We start from the raw sequence: 15,268 nt of genomic DNA, 5'->3' as shown, positions 1-15,268 counted from the left end.
TCCCCAGGCCCCTGGGAGTGAGCCCCTCTGGCCCAAGGATTCCATCCCCAGCATCCTCACCCCCACAGCGCCCCCTAAACACACACACACACACACACACACGCATACACTGTAATCTCCCTCTCCTTCACTCCTTTCCTCCTTCTCTTCCTTGTCATCTTTCCATCAGCCGGTGCTGTGACCGAAAGAGCTGTGGCAACCGGAATGAGACACCGTCAGACCCCGTCATTATTGACAGGTACAGGCTGGAGGAGGGAACCTGGGAGCTGCAAGGACTAGGCAGGCTGAGTTCAGTCACAGAACACGGTGGTGGCTCCAGGGAGGGATGGAGCTGCCCACCTTTCTTTCACCCCTGGTGCTTGGGGGCTCTGAGCAGAGGGACAAACTGTCAGACACCAAGGAGCCTCCAGTCATGGCCCCTGAGTGAAGCTTTGGAGGCAGACTTTCTGGGACTGGCCTTAGGAGCAGTGTTTCCTGACAGAAGGAGCCCAGGAAGAGCAGAGGATGGAGATGGGGGTGGGGATGGTGGGTAGGAAGTGAACCAGCCCCAGAAAGAGGCTGGGAGGATGGAGGGGCTGGCATGAGCTGGACACAGAAGGCTGGGTTCTAGTCCAGGTGCCACCTTTGTACTGTTTGATTTGACTTCAGTGAATGTCTGTTTTCTTCATTTGAAAATGGGGGAAATACTTGACAAGTTTTGGTCATAGGATTGTCTAGGCGATGCATGTGAAAATTCATTCTCCTATCATGATTTTTAAAAATTGTTTTACTTCTTTTTGAATAGGAAATTCATATGTAAGTTACAAAATTTGAAACTCATATATATTACAAAAAGAGTAAATAATGAAAAGTCAGCTCCCACCGCTATGCATAGCATACTCCACACTCTTATGTATTTACCTTTTTTAAAAACTCGTAGCATATAGAGAAAGAGACAGAGATAGATAGAAATAGATATAAATATATCTTAGAGATCATTCCATATTAGAACATAAACCTTGCTTTGTTCTTCTTTTAATAGATAAAACATTCACATATTATATGTTATACGTATAATGTATATGTTATACATATTATATATAATATATATATATATATACACACACACACACACACATATATCAAACTACAAGAAATCTCATTTTTTTTTGCTTCTGCAAAATATTCCATTGTATAGATGGACTGTAATTTCTTTAGGCTATTGCTCAACATTTTGGACATTTTTCATTCTTTTTCAGGGATAAACTAAGCTGAATTATTTTGTCCATGTGTCATTTTGAACATGTATGAATTTATATGAAAGATATTACTAGAAGTAGAATTGCTGGGTCAAAAGGTATGTGCATTTGTAATTTTTATAGTTATTGCCAGTTTACCCTCCGTAGAAATTATACCAATTGACATTGGGACCAGCAATTTTAAGAACACTCTGGCCAATTAAGTATGTTGTTTATTCATTTAACAAATCATTTTTTTAACATCCACTGTGTGCCAGAGTCTCTTCTATACGCTGTGGATTAAACAGTGACCAAAAAACACAAAAAGCCTTGTGTTCATGGGTTTACAATCTAGTAGAGAAAGTAAACAAACTAACTGAATGAATAAATTATATAGCATATTAGATGGTGATAACAGCTAAGGAGAAAAAGAGCCATCAGAAAAGGTCAGAGAGCGCCAAGAAGGGAGTACTGCAATTTTACGGTATGTAAGGAAGGCCTCATGGAAAAGATGACATTTAAGCCAAGACCTGAAGGAAGTAAGGAGGCCATGAATCTAGAGGGGAAATGTTTTTGGCAGGAGTGTACCTGATGTATTTAAGGAACAGCAAGAAGGCTCAGGTGACTGGAGCGGGATGGACAGTAGGAGGAGGTGATGTTGGAGAGCTAATGGGTGGGGCAGAAGGATGGCAAGATTATGCAGGGCCTTGTAGATGGCATGTGGGCCATGTTTGTAGGCCATTGTAAGGACTCTGGCTTTTATTCTGTATGACGTGGAAGCCATTGGGGATTTCGAGAAGAATGGTGTGACCTGATTTGTATTTCAGCAAGATCACTCTAGCTTCTGTGTTGAAGATGATCAGTAAGAGGCGAGGATAGAAGCAGAAAGGTGAGTTAGGAAGCCATTACACTTATCCAGGTGAGAGATGATGGAGGCCTGGACCAGGGATGTCATAACAAGAGGTCTTAAGGAATGATTAGATTCTGGATATATTCCACAGATAAAACTGACAGGATTTGTTATGGAAGGAGAGACAGAGTGACAGAAGTCAAGTTATCTCCAAGGTTTCTGACATGAGCAACTTAGAAAAAACTTCTACCTACTAAGAAGGAGGAGATTTGGGGAGGAGCAGGTTTAAGAGGAGGAAGGTCAGGAGTTTTCTTTTGGACATGTTATGTTTAAGATGCTCACTAAACATCCAGGTGTGGATGTTGAAAAAGCAGCTAAAAACATGAGTATGGCTCTCAACGGAAAGGTCTAGGCTGCAGAGAGAAATTCGAATGAACGACATCATCGAGGGAATTAGTGTTGATAAAAAATAGAAGAGGTTCAAGCACTGAATCCTGGGTGTCCAGTGTTTGCAGGTCGTGGAGATAAGGAACCAGAAAAAGAGAATGAAAAGGGGCAGCCAGTGAAGTCAGAGGGAAATCAGGGGAGTGGAGGGTCCTGGAGGCCTAAATAAGAAAATATTTCAAAAGGAAGCAATAGTTGATAGCATCAAATGCTGCTTGTGGATATGATAAAAAGAGAATAATAATTGACCACCGAGTTTAGTAACATGGGGGACATTGGCGACCTCAGCAAGAGCTATTCAGTGGAGTGGAGAGGCAGAAGTCTGACAAAGCTAGATCTTAAGAGAGGATGGGAGAAGAGAGGTTAGGGACAGTGACTAGAGGAATTCTTTTGAGTTTTGCTCTGTAGGAATCAAAGAAATGGGGTGGCGGCTGGACCACATGTAAGGCCAAGGAAAAATATATAGCTTGCTCATATGCTAATGTGAAAACCCAGTAGGGAAGAGGAAAATTATGATGCAAGAGATAGAAGGGAGAATTGCTAAAGCTATGTCCTTTAGTTGGCCAGGCATATGAGATTGCATGCACAGGACCGATTTTAGTTGGGAGCCTAGACAGTTATCCATGGAAACAGCAGGGAAGACAGAGAACCTGGACACAGAAATGGATAAATGGGTATATCTATTGTGAGAGATTATGGACATTCTCTTCAGATTACTTTGTTTTCTCAGTGAAATAAGAAACAGGGTCAACATTTGTGGATGAGGATGGAGAGGGAGACACTAGTGCATGAAATACTTATCCAGGGGAGTGAATGGACCATGAAATGCCATGTGATTGCCAAGTAGTACTAAGGGCCCGTCTGAGGTTTGCGGTCACAAATTCAAAGTGAGAACTTTCTCCAGCCATGCAGAGCTGCACATGTGCAAGTACAGAACAGATGAGGGGTGGCTTATAACCAGAGTTAGGGGCTTGCCAGGTGAGTTCAATGAAACATGAAAGGGCAAGAGAGTGAAAGTGTATGCAAGGGGTGTTTACAAAAATAAAACAAGGAATTGAAGCTGAGTGAGGAGAGAAGAGTGGGAAAGTGAAGACATGGCAGAATGAATAGAACAAAGTTCTGATGAGGCCAAAGAATTATTATAGAAGAGAGTTGAGCTGGAGATTAGAAGGTGGTTAGAGAGTGGCTTGTCTGTAAGTAGCATTATTTGGGAATTGCATTTATTGGTAACGTGTGGCCAAGGGAGAGTGAAGACAAGGACATTGCAGGAGAGATGCTCAAAGAATGGAGAGAAGACTATATTGAAGAATTATCTATCTGTTGACCTTGAAATCGCCAATAATTATGACAGGGCATATATAGTGATCTGGGAGTAAAATCTTCAAGGAATGAAGGCAAGTGATCTCAGGGTTGAGAAATAACTGCAATAAACAGTGGTTACTGTAATTTTTTTCATCTGTCCCATCATATAAGTCAACTTCCCTTACTCTGAAGTTGAGCGCACTTTCATGTATTTAGTCCATTTGTGTTTCCTTTTCTACGAACTGTCTATTCATGTCCTTTGCTTATTTTTCTGTAAAAGATTGGCTTTTGTTACTGATTTGTAGGAGTATATATTAAGAAAATTAGCCCTTTGTCATGAGTTGCACGTATTTTTTCTAGTTAGTTCTTGCCTTTTAACTTTTTATATGGTGAAATTTACCCAGTTTCTTAATCTTTTAAGTACTTTGGATTTTTATCATATTTAGAAAGGGCTTTATCATGCCAATATAATTTTTAAAAATTTATTTTGTGGTTTCTTCTAGCATTTATATGGCTTTATTATTTATACTTAAATATTTTATTCATTTGAAAAAATTTTAAGTTATTATGTCCTAGATGATACATAGAAAAGAAAAATATAACAAAATAAAATTCATGAAGCATAATAATCAATGTACACCTGTGAGCCTGCCAAAAAACTGAAAATTAGAACATTAAAAACACCACGGATGCCACCACCATGTTCTTTCTTTGTCTCATACCACTGCCTACCCCTCTCCTAAATATAATAAATAAGTTTTGTGTTTATCATGACCTTGTCCTTTAAAAAAAATAAATTATTACAGATTGTATAATATTAAACAACATATTGTTTAGTTGTGCTTGTGTTTAACTTTATACAAAATTTTTATATATAGTAGTCTAAAATGTTCTTTTTAAATTCAGCATTATACTTCTAAGATTTTTCTACGTTGCTATATTTAGTCGTAGTTTGCCGTATTTCATTTTTGCTGTGATAAGCAAAGCCTCTGTGAACATTCTTCTCTCATAATTCGAATAAGTACAAGAGTTTGTTTAGGATATAAACCTGAGACTGAAATTGGGTGTCTTTTATTTATTTTTCTTGCCTGATCGTACTGGCTAGACCTTCCAGTACAATGCTGAATAATAGTGGTGAGAAAGGATGTCTGTCTTGTTTTTGATTTTAGATGGGAAGTATTCAGTCTTCCCCCATTATGTATGTATGTGTGTACGTATGTATGTAGCTGTATGTTTTTCATAGATGCCTTTTATCAGATTGAGGAAATTCCCTGCTATTTTTAGTTGCTGAGAGTTATTAGGAATGGATGTTAGATTTGTCAAATGCTTTTTCTGCAACTATCGAGATGATTATATATTTTTAATTTTAATAGGAGTTACATCAGTTTGTTTTCCAATGTTAAACCAACCCTACATTTTCCAGATAAACCCCACTTGGTCATGATGTATTATCTTTTTAATATACTGTTGGATTAGATTTAATAAAATTTTTTTTAGAAATTTTGTATTGATGTTCATGATGGATATTTGTCTATAGTTTTCTTGCAATTTCTTTGTCTCATTTTGGTATCAAATGTGATATGCTGGCCTCAGAGACTGAGTTGAGAGGTATTTCCTCCTCTTCAGTTTTTGGAAGAGTTTATGTAGAATTGGTATTACTTTTTCCTTAAGCCCTTCTAGAATGAGCTTTGGTAATTTGAATTTTTCAAGGAATTTGTCCATTTCTTATAAGTTGCTGAATATGTTGGCAGAAAATTGTTTATAATATTCTCTATCCATGTAATATCTCTACAGCCTGTAGCAATAGCACTACTTTCATTTCTGATGTTGGAAAATTGTGTCCTCTCTTTTTTTCCCTGAGCAGTACAGGTATATCCATTTTATTGATCTTCTAAAAGAACTAGCTTTTGGTTTCATTGATTTTCTCTATTGTTTTTCTGTTTTATATTTTCATATTTACAAGTTCTTTTATTCTGCTTACACTGGATTTAATTTCCTCTCCTTTTTCTGATTTCCTAGATGAAAGCTGAAGTCTTTGATTTAAGGCTTTTCTTTTTGTCTAAAATAGGCTTTTAGTGCTATACATTTCTCCCTAAGTACTGCTTTAGGGACATACCACAAATTCTAATATGTCGTATTTTCATTTTCATTCAGTTAAAAATACTTTCTAATTTCCCTTTTGAGTGTTTTTTTTTTTTTTTATTCTGATCCATGTGTTATTTGGTTTCCAAAACTTTGGGGATTCTTCTAGAATCTTTTCATTATTGATTTCTAATTTAATTCTTTTTGTCAGAGAGCCATCTTGAATTCTTTTGAATTTATTGAGACTTATTTTATCGCCCAGAATATGGTCTACCTGAAAAAGGTTTTGTGTGCACTTGAGAAGAATGTGTATTCCATTTTCTTTGGGTGAAGTGTTTTATAAATATCAAACTGATTGAGTTAGTTGATAGTGTTGTTTGAGTCTAGAATATCCTGGCTGATTTTCTGCCTATTTATTCTACTTTCGATAGAAGAGTATTAAAATCACCAATAATTATTCCGTATTTTTCTATTTCTTTTTTTAGATTCTGTCAGTTTTGCTTCATATAATTTGAAAAACTGTTATTTGGTGCATATGTTTAAGATTATTATGTCCTCTTGTTTAATTGACTTCTTTATTATGAATCCGTGAAATCTACTTTGATAATAATGTAGCCACTCCAGCTTTCCTTCGACTAGCATTAGCATGATAAATCCTTCTCTATCCTTTTATTTTTAACCTATTTATGCCTTTATACTAAAAGTACAAAGGCATAAAAGTATATTTCTTGTAGGTAGCATATAGTTTGGTCTTTTTTAAAAAATCCAATCTGATAATTTCCACCTTCTAATTGAGATGTTTAGGCCACTTTCGTTTAATGCAATTATTAATATAGTTAGATTTGAGTTTGTCATTATGACTTTTGTTTTTCATTGTTGTCTCTTTTTTGTTCTTTTTTTAATCGTTCTTTTAGATTTGGAGATTTTTGTTATTCTATTTTATCTCCTTTATTGGCTTATTAGCAAAACTTTTAATTTTGTTATTTTAGTGATTGATTTAGGACTTATAGTAAACATCTTTAACTTATTGCAATCGACTTTATTATACCACTTGATGTATACTATATCATTGTGTTAGGAGTTTTATTTTTATATATATTATAAAATCCACAGTACATTCTTATTATTTTTGTTTAACAGCCAAGTATTTTTAAAGAGATTTAAATAATATGACAAAATCTTATATATTTACCCATGTAGTTACCATTTCTATTATTCTTTATACCTTTCTATAGATCCGGATTTTCAGTTGTTATTATTTTTGTTATACCTGAAGAACATCCTTTAAAATGGTATTTTTGAAAGATATTTTCACTGGGTATAGAATTTTAAGTTGACAGTTGTTGTTTTGAGATGTTGCTCCACAATCTTCTCTCTTGTATTTCTGAGTAGAAATCAGATACTATTGTTACCTTTGTTTCTCTGTATGTAACAAGTCTTTTATCTCTGGCTGCTTTTAAAATTTTTTCCTTTATTATTAACTTTTTAGCAGCTTGGTTATGATGTGCCCTGGTGTAGTTTTCTTCACGTTTCTTGTGCTTAGAATTTATTGATCTTTTTGGATCTATAAGTTTACAGTTTTCATTACATTTGGGAAGTTTTTGACCATTATTTCTTTTTTATTTTTCCACTTTTGTTTATTTATTTATTTTTTAACATTTAATTTTTTATTTTCCCCCCTCTCCCCTTCCCTTTCCCTTCTGGTAACCACTAGTCCATTGTCCATGCCGATGAGTCTCTTTCTGTCCTGTTCATTTGTTGCTTTTAGGTTTATATCCCACATATAAGTGATATCATGTGATTTTCAACCTTTTCTGTCTGGCTTATTTCGCTTAGTATGATTATTTCAAGGTGCCCATTATTTCTTATTAAATATTTTTTCTACCACCCCCTCCTTTGAGGACTCCTATTACCCATATATTAAACTGCTTCAGGTTGTCCTGTGTCTCACTGCTAATTCTTTCTCTTTTTTTTTGGAGGAGGGATTATTTTTTTCTCTGTGTTTCATTTTTGGATAGTTTTTACTGCTGTACCTTCAAGTTTTTTCTAATCTTTTCTTTTGCAATATCTCAATATCTCATCTGCTATTAATCCTATCCACTATATTTTTATCTCAGACATTGTAGTTTTCATCTCTACAAGTTTGATTTGTATCTTTTTTATATCGTCCATTCTCTACTTAAATTTTTGAACATGCCAAATACAGTTATAATAACTCTTTTAATGTCCTTTTCTGCGAATCCTAACATCTGTATCTATTCTGTGTCAGTTTCAATTGCTTATTCTTCATTATGGGCCATATTTTTTTTTGCATCTTGTCATGCATAGTAATCTGTGATTGAGTGGATGCCAGACACTGTGAATTTTTCCTTTTGGGTAGTGGATATTTTTGTATTCCTAAAACCTTCTTGAACTTTGTTCTGGGATGCAGTTAAGTTACTTGGAAACAGTTTGATCTTTTTGAGTTTTGCTTTTATGATTTATTAGATGAGTCCACAGCAATAATTGATCTGAGATTAATTCTCACTACTAAAGTAAGACCTTCTTGAGTACTGTACACAATACCCCATGAATTATTAGGTGTTTTCAGTTTAGCTTATAGAAACAGGCTCTATTCCTATCCTTATGTGAGCACCAGAATTGCTCCCTTTATTCTTTTAGAGCAGCGGTCCCCAACTTTTTGGCACCAGGGACCAGTGCTTCTGTGAGAATCTAATGCCTCGTGACCTGAGGAGGAGCTGAGGCGGTGATGCTAGCACTGGGTGACTGCAAATACAGATGAAGCTTTACTTACTCACCTGCCTGCCTCTCATCTCCTGCTGTGCAGCCCATTTCCTAACAGGTCAAGGACAGTACCAGTCCATGACCCAGGGGTTGGGGCCCCTGCTTTAGAGTGATTCTTTTCCTGGCCTTTTTCACATGCATGCACTGATCAGTACTCTGCTAAATACTCAAGGGAGCCCCTCCACAAATTTCTGGAATTCTCTTTCTAAGAACTTCTCTCTGTGAGACTTTGTCCTATAAAGTCTAGCTACCTTGATCCCCCTGAGCTCTCAAGTCCATCTCCTCAACTCTGAAAGTGGGCTCTGCCTTACTATCCCCATCCCTGTGCCCTAGAAAATCTCAAGGTATCATGCTAGTTGATTTGTAAGGTTCATCTTGTTTATTTCCTATCTCTCAGGGATCACTGTCCTTTGTTATCTGATATTTATTATCTTGAAAAATGTTTTGTGTGGTTTTGGTCTGGTTTGTTTTGTTTTCAGGCCACAGGTAAATGTGGTCTTTATTATTCCATCTTGGCTTAAGCAGAAGTAGAAGTGTATTTTTAAATTTCCAAACAGGTGATATTTTTCTAGCTATCTTTTGTTACTAATTTCTAACCTAATTTTCTAATTGAGCCTAATGTTTTATATATGTCCATTAACTCAGGATTGTTAGTTGTGTTGTTCAGATCTGTGTTTACTTATCATTGTCTGCTTAACCTACAAAAAATTGAGATAAATTTTCAGCTTATACTTAGGAGTTCCATCAATTTTTGATACATATATGTTATTGACTATTTCACTAAGTGTGTACAAGTTTTAAATCTTGTAGCTTCCTTCTCAGTTGATCCTTTTATCAGCATTTATTGATCCTTTGTTTTCACTAATATTTTTGCTTTTAACTTTATTTTATCAATATTATTTAGAGGCCCTCTCAATCTGTGGTTATATTTGCCTCACATTTCTTTTTATACCCTATGATATTCAGTCATTATGTATTTTTGTATTTCAGATTTTTCTCTTTAAACAGCATATTGCTGGATTTATAAAAATAATCTAGTCTGTTTTTTACCTGGTAAGTTTAGTTATTTACTTTATTGAGATTATTGATTTATTTCAACTATTTACTATCATCTTTGTGTTTTCTATTTGTCTCACTTCTCCTATGTTTCTTTGTTTTCTTTTCTTGCTATTTAAATTGTTTGACTATTTTGTTTGATGTGGCATATGAGTTTCTTATTCTATTTTCCCCTTTACTGGTTTGGAAATTTACTCACTTCATCTCTATTCTTTTAGTTATTACCCTTGCAATTTACTATATATTCTTAACAAAGTCATAATTCTTTTCCTGACTAATATTAGAATATTTGACAGTGGTGTAACTGAGCTGGTTCATACCGACTCACAATTATTAGCAACTTATCTCAACTCCATACTCAGTGACATCACATTGGTAGCTTAAAATCAGCCATGGGGGGAACATATAACCATGGAAATTACCAAACGCTATAAATCAGGTTTTCCCTGTTCTGGAAATGGTTGTTAAACATATACCTGCTCACCATTGACCTTATGCCGTTGTATTACCCCTGCCCTATATATAAGGCATGTAGTCTAGAATTTTAATTCATTTTAAATTCCACACATTTTAATTATTCTTTTTATTATATAAAAATTTTTTTCTTTAGTTTTACCAAATTTTTGCTCATCTTTTCCTTCTTGCATCTCAAACAGCTTTTTGTGGGGTCACTTTCTGAAGTCTATCTTTTAGAAATTCCTGCTTTAGTAAAGCTCTGCTGGTGGAAACCATTCTCACTTTTGTTTTACTATAAATGTCATGATATCACTCTCTTGAAATATAGTTTTCCTGAGAACATAATTCTAGATTGACAGTTATATTTTACTTAGCATTTTGAAAATATTTCCATTGTTACTGTTGAAAGTACAACATAGTTGTCATTCTTTTGTGAGTAAACTCTCTTTCCTCTCTGGCTGTATATAAGAGCTTCTTTTTGTCTTTAGAGTTCTTTAGTAGATGGATTATTCAATAATTTCTCTTGGAACAACTAATAGCTACCAGAAAAAAATATGGGTGGGTTGAATAATTCATCTTTCCCCACCAATTGTAAATGGCACCCATGCTATATTCTTTATGTAATTGTATATTCCTGGACTTTCCATCCTATTTCATTATTCCATTTATGTGGCAATATGGTGCCGTTCATTTTTAAGATTTGTAACACGTTTTAGTAACTGGTAGATCTAGTACTCCTTTACTAGTACTAGATCTAGTACTTCCCATTGCTCTTATATTTTTGAATTTTCCCAACTAGTGATTACTTTTTCATATTAACTTTCCAATTAGGTTGTCTAGGTCACCATAAAATTACTTCCTGGTGTCATTTTTTAAACTTTGGTTAAAAAAAACACACATAAAAAATTTACCACCATTACCATTTTTAAATATACAGTTCAGTAATGTTAAGTATAGTCACATTGTTGTGCAAAAGATCCCCAGAATTATTTCTTTCTTTGAAAATTGAAACTCTGTATCCATTAAACTACAGCTCCTCATTTTTCCCTCTCCCTAGTCCCAGTAACCACCATCCTACTTTCTGTTATTTTGAATTTGGGTACTTTAGATACCTCATATAAGTGAAATCATACAGTATTTGTCTTTTTGTGACTGGCTTATTTCACTTAGCATAATTTCCTCAAGGTTTATACATGTTGTAGCATTTTTTTTAATGCATATACCACATTCATCCATCAATGGATATGTGGGTACTTCCATCTCTTAGCTATTGTGAATATGAATGAGAAAATATCTTTTCAAGATATTGATATTCGAGATATCAGTTCTTTTGGATATATATCCAGAAATGGGATTACTGAATCACATAATAATTTTTAAAATTTTTTTGAGAAACACAATACTGTTTTTATAACAGTTGCACCATTTTACAGTCCCACCAGCAGTGCACATGGGTTCTAATTTCTCCACTTCACTGCCAACACTGATTTTCTTTTTTTTATAGTAGCCATCTTTGTGGGTATGAAATGATATCTCATTATGGTTTTGATTTGCATTTCTCTAATGATAAGTGATGTTGAGCATCTTTTCATATGCTTGTTGTCCATTTGTACATCATCTTTGGAGAAATGTCTATTGAAGCTCTTCACTCATTTTTAAATTGGGTTATTTGTTTGTTGTTGAGTTGTAGGAGTTCTTTATATATTCTAGATATTAACCTTATCAGATATTTGATTTGCAAATATTTTATCCTATTTTGTAGTTGTCTTTCCATTCTATTGTCTGTCATTTATTGAGATTGTGTTTAACTCAGATAAACCTAGGTGGAAATAAAATCTTTATGATGGTAATATTCAAAGTGCTATGTAAAATATAACTCATTTGTTGTATGAGGTGCGATAGAGAGGGCTGTTCAAGTCTTCTATTTCCATGTTGATCTTCTGCCTAATAGTTCTATCCATTATTCAAAATAGATCATTGAAGTCTCCAACTATTATTGCTGGCTTATATATTTTTTCCTTCAACTCTGTCATTTTTTGCTTCATATATTTTGGAGCTCTATTATCAGGTGCGTATATGCCTATAATTGTTATTCTTTCTGATATATTGACACTTTTATCATTATAAAATGTCTTTCTTAGTCTTGTAACAATTTTGTCTCAAAATCTACTTTGTATGATATTAATAAAACTGTTCAAGCTCTCTATTGGTTAGAGTTTGCTTGCTATATCTTTTCTGACCCTTTTATTTTAACATATTTCTATCTTTGAATCTAAACTGTGTCTCACTTAAACAGCATGTAGTTAGATTTTGTTTTTAAAATCGATTTGGCCAATCTCTGCCTTTTAATTGGAGTGTGTAATCCATTTACATTTAATGTAATTACTGCTAAAATAGGATTTATGTCTGTCATTTTGCTTTGTGTTTTCTATGTCTTATTTTGTTGTTGTTGTTCCTTTGTTCCTCCTTTACTGCCTTTTTTTTGTGTTAAACGGATAGTTTCCACTGTACTTTTAAAATGTTGTTACTTAATTTTTGAGTAATTTTCCTTCTGGTTTCCCTGAGAATTACAATTAATATCTTAATTTAAAACAATTTAATTTAGATGAATATCAACTTCGATAATATACAAAAACAATGCTCCAATATAGCTCCATTCCTTCTCCTCTCTTTTGTTATATCTTTGTCAATCACAGTATGTATTTACACATTGTAAGCCCATCAACACAGTTTTATAATTAGTGCTTTCTGCAGTTTTCTTTAATAGATTTTCTTTTTTAGAACAGTGAGAAAAAGTACAGAGAGTTCCCATATACCCCCTGCTCACCCCTCCCACATGCAGCTGTCTTTTGTATTAGGTAGATAAACAAGATAGTTAGAAGCAAAAATATATATATATAATATCACTTATATTTACCTGTTATATTTACTTTTACCAGTATTCTTTATTTCTTCATATGGCTTTGAATCACTATCTTGTGTCCTTTCATTTTAGACTGAAGGATTCTCATTAGTATTTCTTGCAGGAAAGATCTGTTAGTGATAAATTCTCTCAGTTTTTGTTTATCTGGAAATGTCTTAAATCATCCTCATATTTACTTAATTTTAATTTATCCTTCATATTTGAAGGATAGTTTTGCTGGATATAGAAATTTTGTTGACAGTTGTTTTCTTTCAGCACTTCGAATGTGTCATTTCACTGTCTTCCAATGAGAAGTCAACTGTTAATCTTATTGAGGATCCCTTGTCTATGATGACTTTCTTCTCTCTATTGTTGCTTTCCAGATTCTTTCTTTTTCTTTGGCTTTTGACAGTTTACATCTGTGTGTGTGTCTCTTTGAGTTCATACTACTTGGAGCTCAGTAAGCTTCTTGAATGTGCAGAATAAGGTTTTTCATCAAATTTGGGAAGTTTGGAGCATTATTTCTTCAAACTTTCTTTTTGCCCCTTTCCCTTTCTTCTGTCCTGCTGGGGCTTTCATTATGTGTATATTGGTATTAGGCTCTGTTCATTTTTTGTCATTCTTTTTTCTTTCTGCTCCAAAACAGGATAATTTCAATTGAGTTATCTTCAGGTTCACTGATTTTATTCTTCTGTCAACTCAGATATGCTGTCAAGTTCCTCTAGAAATTTTCATTTCAGTATTTTCTTTTTCAACTCCAGAATTTAAACTTGATTCTTTTTAATAATTTTTATCTCTTTAAACATAATTATAATAACTGATTTAAAGTTTAGTAAGTCTAACACATGGGCTTCCTTGGGGATAGTTCTTACTGACTGCTTTATTTTTCATGTATGGGCTATAGTTTCTTGTTCCTTGGCATGTCTCATAATTATTTCTTGAAAACTGGATATTTTAATGATATAATGTGATTACTCTGGAAATCAAATACCCCTTTCCAGTGTTGGTTGTTGTTGCTGTCACTGTTTAGTGACTTTCCAGAACCAGTTCTATAAAGTCTGTATTCGTTGTCATGTGTGGCCACTAAGGTTTCTGTTCATATAGCTTAGTGGTCAACTCATGATTGGACAGGCATTTCCTTAAATTCCTTCAACCCTTTGCAAAAAGATTCTGTGTGTATGTTGGGGCATGTCTTAAACACTCCAGCAATTTATGGCTCTGCCTTAACCTTCACTTCCTGCTTGTGAAGGGTTTCCAGGTTTGCCAGAGATGAGAGACAGAGAGGGGTTTTCTGAGATCTTTCCTGGGCATGTGCTCTTCTCTGCATTTGTACATGGCCTTCTAAACCTCCAGGAATATATAAGAGCTTTACAGAGCCTCCTGTGAACATCTCATTCCTGAACATCACTTTTCCCTGACTCTCATTGCCCCAACTAGTATCACTGGCTCAATGGTAAACTGTTTTCAACAAACACCCTGAGAATAGGGTTTTTCTCATCTCTCAAGCTCTGAATCAGGTCATATAACAAGTACTGAGAATGGGGCTGTCAGGGAGTTGCCAGACAGATCAAATAGTGACAATTGTCTGGAAATACAGACTGTTGAGAGGTTCCAAACTCAATGTCTTTCTCAGTGGCTAGTAGACTTGAAACAACTATCATGGCTTCAAGGCTGCTGTTTTTTGTTGTTGTTGCTGTTTTTGTTTTTGTTTTTTTATTTGTTTGTTTGTTTGTTTGTTTGTTTAAGGCTACCACAGAGCTTGGGCAAGGAAGATGGGAATAGGACAAATTAAAACACTTTAAAGCTCTCTCTTCTTACTAAGATTCAGCCATTTTTTTGAAACAAATGCTCCTTGGATTGATGCAAACCTTTTGTTAATTTTCAGAGTTCTGAAAAAGTTAATTTTGACAGTTTTTGCCTGTGTTCCTATTGCTTTCTGAAGGAACAAATTTTCAGAGGTCTTTGCTCTCTAATTCTCTAAGTTCTATCTCTGCAATTGGTATTTTTAATTTGGGTATAGGATTTTACATTGTTCCCTGTTAAAAGTGATTCGGGGGTTTTGGTCCAGCATTCATCATGTCACAGTAAATTTGACTCTTGAATTCTATCATAAATCAGTAAACACCTACTGTGGAGCAAGCACTGTGATGGATGCTCAGAAGAAGGGAGATAAGT

The 15,268-nt window shown here is 34.6% G+C and overlaps 1 protein-coding gene across 5 annotated transcripts in view; it reads left to right on the top strand.

Moving 5' to 3' along the window:
• Positions 1 to 15,268, top strand: part of EBF4 (early B cell factor 4) — a 48,332-nt gene that overhangs the window by 13,943 nt on the left and 19,121 nt on the right. For all 5 annotated transcript variants that reach the window (XR_001517806.2, XM_025039891.1, XM_006921664.3 and 2 more), the window contains exon 6: positions 170 to 238. Coding sequence is in view for 4 of the 5 variants with exons in the window: in XM_025039891.1 (XP_024895659.1) it covers positions 170 to 238 (69 nt within the window). In the remaining variant the exon portion in view is untranslated. The remainder of the gene's footprint in view (positions 1 to 169; positions 239 to 15,268) is intronic.

The sequence above is a fragment of the Pteropus alecto genome, unplaced genomic scaffold (assembly GCF_000325575.1).
Source record: "Pteropus alecto unplaced genomic scaffold, ASM32557v1 scaffold45, whole genome shotgun sequence".
NCBI lineage: Eukaryota > Metazoa > Chordata > Mammalia > Chiroptera > Pteropodidae > Pteropus > Pteropus alecto.
Note: the sequence above shows the minus strand (reverse complement) of the source record. Positions and strands in the feature narration are given on the sequence as shown.